Genomic DNA, 12,162 nt, shown 5'->3' with positions numbered 1-12,162 from the left:
AAAGGACAAAAGAGAAAAGGCTGAGACCAAACATTTGCCGAGCAGTTCAGCTGGTTCAAAGTTGGCTTTGTTTAACGCCCAACTTCTCGGATTTTCCTCGGCTGAGTGGGCTTGGTGGAACGCTGGCTTGAGAGTGTTGCTTAGCAATGGGATTTTGTGGCACCCAATTCTCAAAGAGTCAAGCAACCCATCACCTGCCTCCCCTCCACCAATCCTCAGCTGCCATCCCAAGCCTCCTATTAGACAATCAAGTGTATGCTGGAGGGAGGGACCGGAGCGAGGGGGCGAAGTTTAATCATTGAACTAAGCAGCCTGGAGGTATTTAATCTGTAGCACCTAGTTCCTGGAGGCCTCCAGCCTGACCGGGAGTGGGCAGCACTCCAGAGACACGGGAGTAAACACTGCACAGAAATCTCTGCCCATCTCAGGAGAAACCAAACTTGGAAAAAATGTTTGCCGTACACTTGATGGCATTTTACTTCACCAAGCTGAAGGAGGATCAGATCAAGAAGGTAAGGACTCGCAAAGCTCAGAGATACGTGGCTCATTCTTGACTGAAAGAACTAATTGATACCGTGGCTGCATCCAAAGGGACTTAAGCAAGCTTATTAGAGAAGACCCAGGGAGCACAGGACCAGCAAAGAGCTCACGGAGTGGGGTGCGGAGCAAATCTCCCACAGGCTGGGCATTAGACATTGTCCTCGGTCTTGCATTTCACTCTGCACTTCCTGGCAGATATCACTGGGTGTGGATGAGGCGAAAGTCTTTAGAAAGGTGAAAGACAATCGTGTTTGATGTCGGGGATGTTTGAGGGGAAAGGCTACAAAGGAGGGGAGAGAAATTTTGAGAACCTTTCAAGTAATTCACATGATTCTTCATGTGCTTGAAAGAATAGAAGCATGGGAACCAACCAAGAGGGATGTGGGTTTTGATGTACAATAGTTGAAATATTTATTATTGCCATGGCTGTTGGCCAATGGTAGGCTGTGCATTATTCCGCCACTTTGCCCACCAAACCTCTCCACAAAATTGATTCCAAGGTAGGCTGCTTAAAAGTTGCCAAGGCTCACCATTCTCTGTTGGCAGCCTGGACGGAGCCCAGCTTGCCACACCAGCCACTCCAGCTGCAGAGGCAGCGCCCTGGGCACTAGTGTCTCTCAATTTACAGATAACAGAAATCCTCTCAGGAGGCGGACTTAGCCAAAGCCACCCGAGTATTTAAGGTGGAGTGAGGATTAAACCCAAGTCTCTGACTCCCCTAGCATTCTTTCCATTGTGCCGTGATGCCTCCAGGCTTTTCAGACACAGAGAGAGAGGAAGCATGGTCCCTTACAGCCCTCATGTGCTTGGTGGGACAAACCTCCACTAAATTCTGTTCATTAGAGATTTGGGTTAGAAGTTATAGCAAATCTTAAAGTATTGTGAATCAATCTGATGTAAGCTGTCTTAATTTTCACTTATTGATTAGTTTCAGGGAGTCCTCTACTGGCTTCTTGAGGAGGTAGGAAAGTCCTAAAGGGTACAACTTAAAGATTCACTTTCCTTTATTACCTGCTTAGTAAAGAAGAAACCTGCATGTATCTCTGCAAAACCCAAGAGAGAAGTCTTTGGAACCTTTCCATTTGGTTCTGCGAATTAGTTTCATTTCCTTGGTTCCTTTTGTTACATCCTAGAATCAGGTGGGACCTGCTTGTCCGCCAGCCCCAGGTTGCAGCCTTCCCGGATTTGTTCGGGTCCTCTGCGAGGAGGGTGAGCCTTTGTCAAGGCCTGAGGTTGACCCTTCCCACCTCCCTCCTCTCTCCCCTTCAAGAAAGCTGAAGAGTGAGCTGAGGAGGGGTAGTCAGGAGCACCTTGTGGCCACCTGAAGTAACAGGTGACTGGGATAGTACGGGCATCTGGTTTATTGGTTGCTGGATGAGTCACAGGTTCTGAGAACACGGGCTCGTGCCCTCCTCCACGTCGTGTAAACACACCTCGTCAAAAGGCACAGGCCCTTTCTTTCTCTCCAGGGTCAGGTAGTCTATCCCCTCCTTAGTTTCTGTGCTTCCTGCCTCCAGAGTGTCAAGATCCTGGGCCATACTTGCCTGGGAGGGTTACCGTTTAGACCCTGGAACAATTTTTTTCAATCTCCCTATACCAATGTTAAAACAAAGACCAAACAAAATAAAACCAGAAGGGAGAGAGGGAAGGAAGGAAGGAAGGAAGGAAGGAAGGAAGGAAGGAAGGAAGGAAGGAAGGAAACGCCACTGTGATAGCTTCTTTTCCAATTCAATATATTGACATTATTTGACCTACTGATAACATTGGGCTGACTCTGGTCACTGACCTGCAGATTGTTTCACTCATAAGAGAAGGGCTGGTTAGGTTTTCAGTATGTACTTTTTACGGTTCAGTAAGTCAACATTACGAAAAGGGGAAACGTTACCTTTATTCCCACCCCTCTCACAAACACTCAGATTTGCCCGGTGGAAGCTGTTATGGTATGTTTTTACAGTTGTATTTCTATCTCATCTACAATTCTGACTCTTGTGTCCTTCACTTATTGTTACATTGTAACCACTTGTGTACATTTCTCCCATTTCTTCATTATTATCATTTTATTATCCTCTGATAGTCAATCCTGTTGGATATACTGTAATTTAATCTTTTCCCTCTTGTTGGACATTTGGCTACTTAAAAACATATTTTTTAACGTTTATTCATTTTTGAGAGACTGAGAGAGACAGAGTGCAAGCGGGGGTGGGGCAGAGAGAGAGGGAGACACAGAATCCGAAGCAGGCTCCAGGCTCTGAGCTGTCAGCACAGAGCCTGATGTGGGACTCAGACTCACGAACCGTAAGATCATGACCTGAACGGAAGTTGGATGCTTAACGAACTGAGCCACCCAGGTGCCCCTGACATCTGGCTACTTTTGAAAACGTTTTTTAACAGTTAAGATATTGTTATGAAAAACACTGGAATGTGTTTACTGTTATCCATCTTTGTGATCATCATAAGGTTAGATTCCCAGAACTGAAATCACTGGGTCAAAGAGGTGAACCTTTTTATGACTCTTGATTCATATGGGACCTTTGGACTAAGTGATCTCTAAAGTCACTTCCGGCTCCCACATTCTGTCATTCAGCAAGTCTGAGCTTACATTTTTGAATTTGCTCTTGTATGTTAAATGTACCGTGTGTTGGCTCTTTTGTTTAGAAGATATCCTGTTTCACGGTCTCAGAGTCTTTCCAAATGTGTGCTTGGTTTTCTGCAACTCAAACACCCTCCCTTAGTGCCTGCAAAGGATGTGCCTGGTTACACAGGCCCCAAATCACCTGTTTGGATTTAAAATACAGCTTTCCCTCCCCAACATGTGTTTCATTTTTTCCATCTAGCTACTGGACTAGGTCCTGTGGGAGGTACAAAGAATAAACAAGAAATTGTTGCTAAGCTGACATTCTTTCTGTCACAACCTGAACTTAGTGAAACAGCAGGAGCGGAAACTCAAAGGTCTGAAGGACTCTTAAACTGCAGCTGGCAAATGACCCCAATGGGGCCTCAAACCCATGTCTTGTACGTGAGGGATGACACTATGGGGACGCGGGAGAAGTTCTGTTGGGCGCTGAGCAAAATGAGCTGTAGGTCCAAGGGCGCATTTCAGGGTCCTTGGGGTGGAAAGGGAGCAAGTTTAGTTCCCGTGTAGTACATCTCACCCTTCCCCAAGCCCCAATTACTTGGGTCACGTCCCTTCTGTCGGTTTTCTCCGTGTGTGTGGCTGTGCCAACCAATTAGTCATAAACAGACTCAGGGTGAACAGGAAGCCCTTAATGAAGCATGACCTGGTTCCATCCTATCTCCTCAAATACACTGAAAGCCCAATTGTCCTTTTTGCTAATGGCTCTCTGATGGTTTTCTGGCCTCTCCCTGGCCCCCAAGTCCCTGGAGCCATGCGCCATTTCACTGGCTTGGGTCTCCATATTGTCCCCAGCCTAAGCTGGGACGCCGCCCAGTAGGCCTGGCTGATGACTAGGCACCTGTCCTGTGATAAAGGTCACGTGGTCCCTGCACTTTCGGTGTAATGTCTCTGTTGGGCTCCTGTGTCCTGCACAGAGCTGTGAAGCAAAACCAGGCGAAACCAGACTGGATTCTAGTCCCACGGCTACCGTTCACTTACAGCTCTCCCAGTGTTGCTTCATGACTCTGAGGCTTGGAGTCCTCATTTCTCAACCAGAAGCAAGAATTCTGGCCTCACCTGGCTGCCTCAAAGCCACGTCAGGGAGATTGAACGAGGTTGCCTACATGAAAGCACTTTGTAGACTGCAACAAATGTTCTTAGCCTTTGAGAAAAGTGTGGGAGAGTGATTCCTCTAGGAATGTGCTGGGATCAAGTCTGCTTGTGACTTGGGTGGGTGGAGAGGCTGCTCAGTATGTGTACATAAAGCAGGAGGGGCAAATACAGGGCATCTGTGCCACTGTCCCTACTCGTGACCCCCTCAGTCATCTGTTCCAGTAAGCCCTGGGAATCCATCATTTGGCTGTCACTACCAAGTGATGAGCGTTACCATGAAGAGGAAACTGTTGTACTGAGCGCAGCCAGAGTGAGTTTTATAATGTCCCTCCATTAGGGCAGTGGTCCTTTGCCCACTCATTTGAAAATGAGTGTTTCCCACTCATTTTCAGGAGCAACTGGGGCTGGCTTTAAAAATAAAACTTGGGGCGCCCGGGTGGCTCAGTCGGTTGAGTGTCCGACTTCAGCTCAGGTCATGATCTCACGGTTCATGGGTTGGAGCCCCGCGTTGGGCTTTGGGCTGACGGCTCGGAGCCTGGAGCCTGGTTCCGATTCTGTGTCTCCCTCTCTCTCTGCCCCTCCCCTGCTCATGCCCTGTCTCTCTCTGCCTCTCAAAAATAAAGAAACGTAATAAAAAAATTTTAAAAAGAAATTAAACTTCATCTTAATTAGAACAACCTCAGTTAAAAGCAGAATGACAATTTAAGGGACTAGAATTTAGATTGCAATTGGAAACTAAATTTAGCTGAGCTTCCTAGCAGCCCATAAAGAAAAGGAAACAAGTTTGGATATATATTGTCATCATTGGAAGTGAAAACTTCCGTGCTTAGGAATTTACCTTTAAAACTATAGCTAGTGTTTTGTAGTGGAGAGGCAATGAGACAACGGTGCAGGGCCTGGGCTAGGAATTAGAAACCCTGAATCCTTTGTACCTTTTGCCCCTCTATTGTCCCATCAGAAAAATGGAAGAATCCTTTCTTCCTCAGAGCTCGCCCTTCGGGGGAATAAATTGCTACCTCCCAGCCTTCCAATCCATTCTGTTCTTCCAATTCCCCACTTTGTCTCCAAGATGTGAGGGTCAGGCAAGGAACTTTTGGGAATCGACATCATGACTGTCGATGTCCCCAGAGTCAGAAATGCAGCTTCGTGATGGGAGTGGAGGACAAGCACCCCTAACAGGCAACCCTGGTCACCCTGGTGTCTGTTCCAGGTGGACAGATTCCTGTATCACATGCGGCTCTCTGATGAGACCCTTTTGGACATCATGGCTCGGTTCCAGGCTGAAATGCAGAAGGGCCTGGGGAAGGACACCAACCCCACAGCCTCTGTGAAGATGCTGCCCACCTTTGTCAGGGCCATTCCAGATGGCTCAGGTGAGTGGGGCTAGGGGCTGCCAGGGACCCTGATCTCCCTGCTTTCTCCCTGGCTGATGGGTACCTGTCCCCTGGCTTATCTCTCCAGCCCTCTGTGCACATTCCTCTCCAACTCTCTATGCTTCAGTCTAGTCAGTACCAAAAGTTTTGAACCAAAGTTCAAATGTACCCGGCTTTTTCTCCGCTCACCTTGGCCCCACACATTTTGTTTATTCACTTGCTGGGGCATCCAACGTTCTTCCTCTCATGAACATCAACCTGGCTCTTCAATTTCAGGGTAGCAGTCACTGCCTCCATCTAGGAAGCATTCCCATGCCGCGTCTCCCTACTGGGCCAGCGCTCCCTGAGGGCAGGGTCTGTTTCTTCTTCACCACGGTATTCTGAGCACCTAGCAAAGTGCCTGATGCACACCAGGCCCTGAAATATTTGTTGGATGGATAATAAGTGGTGTTTCATGCGTAGGTATCTAGATTCTAGGCCCAAGGTGGTAAGTAATGGAAGATAAGGTGATGTAGTAGGAGGAAGAATAAATGACAGTTCAAGAAACCTGGGTTCTAGGCCCATTTCTTGGTGACCTTTGACCAAACATTTAGCCTTAGTTTCTTTATCTGTAAAATGAGAGAGTTGGCCTCTGTATTTGTTTTCTGTTTTTTGCTATAATAAGTTACCACAAACGTAGCAGCTTAAAACCACCCAAAATTTATTCTCTTACAGCTCTGAAGGTCAGAAGTCTGAACTGGGTCCCACTGGGCTATAATCAGGCTGTCAGCAGGGCCACGTTCCTTCTGGAAGCTCTGGGGTAGAATCTCTTTCCTTGCATTTTCCGCCTGCATTCCATGGCTCATGCCCCTTTTTATCTCCAAACCAGCTGCGGAGCATCTTTAAATCTCTCTCTGACTCTGATCCTTCTGCTTCTCTCTTCCACATTTAAAGACCTTGTGATTACACATTAGGCACACTCAGATAATCCAGGATAATCTTCCAAAATCAAGGCCAACCCGTGAACAGTTTTAATCCCATCTGTAACTTTAATTTTCCCTTGCCATGTAACTAACATATATACAGATCTGGGGATAAGGATGTGGACATCTTTTTTTTTTTTTTTTTTTTTTTTTTTTTTTAATTTTGGGAGAGAGAGAGAATGAGCATGAGCATGAGCCTGAGGCAGGGCTTCATACCACAACCCTGGGATCATGACCTGAGCCGAAATCAAAAGTCAGATGCTCAACCGACTGAGCCACCCAGGCATCCCAGGATGTGGACATCCTTGGGGAACTATTGCTTTGCTGACCATAGCCTAGAGGTCTCTAGAGGGAATCCACAAGTTTCCATCCACCTCCTCCATTCTCAGCCTCTGGGCAAAGCCACAGGAGGGACAGGAACTGGTGTCTACCAGGCACCGTCTGTGGTCAGGGGCGTTACTGTCCCTTAAGAACCCTGAGTTGTAACTGTTTTGCCCAGGTCAGATGAGAACACTGAGGACCAATGAGCTCCCCCAATGGCAGTATCCCAGTGCTCCCACCAAGCTCCAGCGAGGGCTTTGGGGCCCTTGAAGGAGCAGGGACTGAAGTTTAGGAAACTCCCAGGGGCTTTGATTGGATTAGCCGGGTTCTGGGCCCCTGTGGGCCAATGACTGGGTCAAGGTAGTTTCTGCCATTTGAGAGTTCTCCGGGAACTGTGATGTGAAAGTCCTATTCCCTCAGTGGTGGGTGGGTGACATGGTGGACAATTACTCACCCTGGAGGGACATAAGCTTTGGAGAGAGACAGTCCTGTTTAAAAAAATCTGCTGAGTTCCAGATGCTGTTCTATGAAAGTGCCTAGGGGACTGTGGTCCTCGAAGGGTCATCCAGGGCCATTCAGAGTAAGCATCTGAGTCATGGGTGTGTCTATGGCGGGAGGCACCAGGGTGAAGTCCTCCCAGCTTCCTGTGCTTTGGTTCTTCCTGCTGAGGTGTGTCCCCAGAAGTGAGGGAAAGTGACTTTGATGGTCTGGAGGCTGTGGGGATAGATGCGTCTTCCTGGCCCTGGCTATTTCAGGCAGGTTTGGAAGTGAAACTGACAAGTCTTAGAAACCCTCAGGCCCGGAGGTACCTCTCCTCAGAGCCTCTCATCATATAATAATTCTCACCGGTGATCCTGTTGCAGTGAGGCCTTGGGACCCAGAGTCCCTGGGGCCAAGTGGCCTTGGTAAGTCCCAGGACCACTGCACTCCTGTCTGCAGCAGTAAAAGATCAGGGTTGTTAGGATCTGATGAAGTCATGTGGAGGGAGTGCTTTAAAATCTCGCAAATATTGCCCCAAGTCTTGTGTGGCTCCTGTGAGCTGGTGGTGTAATTTCATGGTTACTAACAAAAGCAAACAAATAAAATGCTACTAATCCACTGGGACCTCCATTTCAAAAATGTGTGCAGGTGCCAGAGAAATCCTGAGTTCACCTACTGTCTGTAATTCCCTTCCTTTTATCCAAACCTACCTGAGAGGGGGTAACTTGTTAGAGCTTAGCTCCCTCCCAGCCTTTCAGTGAGGGAGCTGCAACTGACTGTTCTTACAAAGTGCCTTAAAAGCGTTAGCATTTGTGCCTTATCCTCTACCAGTCATGAGGGAAGGGGGACGGGAAGTGCCCATCACATGATTGTGACGGTGATTGTGATGCTGTAGGCCCGACTCCAGATGCTGCTACTGAGGGGGGAGACTTGAAGGGGAGCCCAGGGGGCCTGACGTAGTCAGCTGATATGCCCAGGGGGCTGTCCTAGAACAGGGGTCCCTTGCTTACCTGAGTATAAGACTCAGCTGCGGGGCGCTTGGGTGGCTCAGTCATTAAGCATTTGACTTCAGCTCAGGTCATGATCTCACAGTTCGTGAGCTCGAGTCCCACTCTGGGTGAGCGTGAGCCCTGGGTGAGCCCCACTTTCTCTCTCTCTCTGCCCCTCTTTCACTTGTGCCCTCTCTCTCTCTCTCAAAACAAAAAACAAAAAGACTCCCCTGAAGCAGTTCCTAAATGTGGTGTGGTTTCTCAGGTCTCTTCCCCTGGAGATTCTGCATCTCCAGGAATCTACACATTCAGTCATCGTGCATCTGTGGGAACAGGAAGGAACAGGGGCATAAACCCTGGGAGTGGCTTAGGAGAAGGAAACCCTGGAGCCTTGGAAAGGTCACAGAATCCGCCTACAGAGGCGGATTGTCAAGGCAACCTCACTCTCTTGGGAGATCGTTATCTTTCTATTTTTTAAAAATTTTTATTGAGATATAATTGGCACAACATCGTATTAGTTTCAGGTGTACAACACGATTTGATGTTTGTATATATGGCAAAATGACCACCACAGTGAGTCTAACATTTGGCAACAAATGTAGTGACAAATGTCTTTTTTTCTTCTGATGATGACTTTTAAGATCTACCCTCTTAGCAGTTTTCAAATACGCAACACAGTATTATTAACTACAGTCACCATGTGGTACATTACGTCCCCACGATTGGACGGTCATGATAATCTTCCTAATTGCTGTCGAATCCCGACGGCCCCACTGCCGCTATTGCCTCTTCTTCTAGGTAGGTCCTCCCTCCCTCAGGTTCCAACGAGTCCTTTCTCTGGGGTCAAAGTCACAGAAGGGACCACGCCAGGTGGTTTCCATGAAATTGCATCTTGAGTCACTGGTGGAGCGATTGCACACCGATAAGAGCACCGGTGTCCAGAGGAAGGGATGAATCCATGCTACGCTACACTGGGTTTTGCATATCACCTCCAACCCGAACCGCAGCACAGGAAGCTCCTCTGTTATTAAAATCCTCCAGTCTATTCTGACTGGTGCTGGAGGCGGTTTCCCCAAATCTCCATCAGAGCTCGGCACTCCCATGCTTCAAATCTTTCTGTGGCTCCCCCTCACCTTCTGGATAGAGCTCAAGCTCTTTGGGGTGGGGCAGTTTTTCCAGCTCTTTCCTAGTTTATCCCGAGACTACCTGCGAGCCTCATTTCTGTCACACCTCCCTCTTTCCGCAGAAGCAGACCCTCCCTTCCCTACGTGAGCTCATTCCTTGGCTCCGGGTTTCCTCCCTGGGACCTCCTCTGGCCGGCTGCCTGCCTCCCTCCCTCGCATTCTTCAGTACTCGGCTCCTTCCGCCTCCTCTGTGGCGTTCACTCCTGCCCTCCCTGTGCCTTCCTAGCACGTGGCATGTTATCTGGCACAGAGTCAGTGCTCAGTAAATGTTCATACAAGGATTGTGTGATCTTCCCTATTTCCTACTTCAGATAACATCTGCGAAAGCATCTCTTGTTTGGTACGTGATGAAGGCTAATAAAAATTGCACAGTATCAGGTCCCTGGATTCCCTTCATGAATAATAAATGACTCCAACAGGCTTTGGGGGCTGATCTAGGGAGAGAAGAATCTTTCTGTCCAAATAATCTCCACAAAAACAAAAGATCCAGCTGGCTGGGTCTATAAATGACTAAGCCCGTGCACCTCTAACTGTGGTCCAGAGACCTGCAGCAGAGACCTGGGAACTTGTTTAGAAATATAAAGTCTCGGGGCGCCTGGGTGGCTCAGTCGGTTAAGCGTCCGGCTTCGGCTCAGGTCATGATCTCACGGTCCGTGAGTTCGAGCCCCGCGTCGGGCTCTGTGCTGACAGCTCAGAGCCTGGAGTCTGCTTTGGATTCTGTGTCTCCCTCTCTCTTTGACCCTCCCCCACTCACACTCTTTCTCTCTGTCTCTGTCTCTCTCAAAAATAAATAAACATTAAAAAAAAAAAAGAAAAATATAAAATCTCAGGGGTGCCTGGCTGGCTCAACTGAAAGAGCATGCGACTCTTGATTTCAGGGTCACGAGTTCAAGCCCCATGTTGGATGTAGTGATTACATCCATATGTACATACATACGTATATATACATACATTTTTTAAAAACCCACAAAATCTCTGACCCCACCTAAATTGAATCATGTAATCTGCATGTTAAAATTCTTGGGAGATTCACATGCACATTGAAGTTTGCAGAGCACACTGCTCAGGAGGGCCTGTCTCTAGCTCTTTGAGTGCCAGGAACGGAGAACCCTGGCAAGCCAGGTCAAGAAAGGAGGTCTGTTGTACAAAGACACGGAAAGCAAAAAGGAAGACACACAGGATCTCGTGAATCTGAGGGCAGGTTAAGCCGCAAGGGAACTAGGAGTCAGAATTTCCCTCCGTGGTTTCGGCCTACATACATAGGGCCACCTTGGCTCCTCAGCTGACCTCTGGTCTGGGGCATCTTCCACTTTGGTTTTTACCACCAACTAGCAATTTCTCACTGTGTTTTATTTCACATTCCACAAGAAGTAAATCTGAATGGCCAGCTGGTCCCTATATCCATGCAGCCGTGTCTAGGGTCACACGGTACAAAATAAGGCCACCTGGGTGACCAGATTTGTGGTCATGGAGTTTCACTTACATGTGCCTTGGGTGTATGTATATCATGAAGCATGCCTAACCTGTAGCCACTTGTCAGGCACAGATAATTCTATACGAAGGCTTGTTGGTTCAAGAGTTTGTACACCTGCATTCCCATCCCGCATCTGTGGCTGATGCAGACACTGGCAAGAGTCCTGGCAGAAATTCTGGCTGGATCCCGAGTTGAAGTCACCAAAGTGAACTGCCTCAACCTTTTTATTATTATTTATTATTTATTATTTATTATTATTATTATCATTATTTATTATTCCCACCTTTTTATTAACAGCATCTGCCTTGTACTGGGCTGGGTCTGGCCCCAAATATGAAGATCCTTGGCCCCTTAAGAGCTATCATTTGGTCCCTGTCTTTTTTCCCTTCTGGAGTCTTTTCCCTCTGCCCATGAGATTGAGCCTTGTATGGGGCCGGTTTCTCTTCCCTGCATACCTCCCTGCCTTTTCCTTCTGCCTTACCAGCACTTTGCCCACTCTTGGAGTATCTGCTCCCAGCCTGGTTGTGGCATGCTAGAATAGACTCCATCCTCAACGCCCATTTCTTCTTTCTTTCTTTTCTTTCTTGTCTTTCCTTGTCTTTTCTTATCTTTTCTTTTCTTCCTCCCTCCCTCCCTCCCTCCCTCTTTCTTCCTTCCTTCCTTCTTCTTTCTTTTCCTTTTCCTTTTCCTTTTCCTTTTCCTTTTCCTTTTCCTTTTCCTTTTCCTTTTCCTTTTCCTTTTCCTTTTCTTTTCTTTCTTCCCGCAAGTCGGGGAGAGAGAAAAAGTCTTAAGCAGGCTCCATGCTCAGCACAGAGCCTGACGCAGGGCTTGATCCCACGACCCTGGGATCATGATGTGAACTAAGATCAAGAGTCAAATGCTCAACCGGGGCGCCCGGGTGGCGCAGTCGGTTGAGCGTCCGACTTCAGCCAGGTCACGATCTCGCGGTCCGTGAGTTCGAGCCCCGAGTCAGGCTCTGGGCTGATGGCTCAGAGCCTGGAGCCTGTTTCCGATTCTGTGTTTCCCTCTCTCTCTGCCCCTCCCCCGTTCATGCTCTGTCTCTCTCTGTCCCAAAAAAAATAAATAAACGTTGGAAAAAAAAAATTAAAAAA

At 47.9% G+C, this 12,162-nt stretch overlaps 1 protein-coding gene across 1 annotated transcript in view; it reads left to right on the top strand.

Moving 5' to 3' along the window:
• The first annotated feature begins 301 nt into the window (after positions 1-301).
• HKDC1 (hexokinase domain containing 1) overlaps positions 302-12,162 on the top strand; it is a 48,945-nt gene continuing 37,084 nt past the window's right edge. Inside the window, 2 exon segments of the mRNA XM_030334164.1 lie at positions 302-512; positions 5,478-5,640. Of these exon segments, the coding sequence (XP_030190024.1) occupies positions 450-512; positions 5,478-5,640 (226 nt within the window). The 5' untranslated portion in view covers positions 302-449.

Source organism: Lynx canadensis, chromosome D2, assembly GCF_007474595.2.
Source record: "Lynx canadensis isolate LIC74 chromosome D2, mLynCan4.pri.v2, whole genome shotgun sequence".
In the NCBI taxonomy this organism is placed as follows: domain Eukaryota; kingdom Metazoa; phylum Chordata; class Mammalia; order Carnivora; family Felidae; genus Lynx; species Lynx canadensis.
This window is presented reverse-complemented; position numbering and strand designations above follow the sequence as displayed.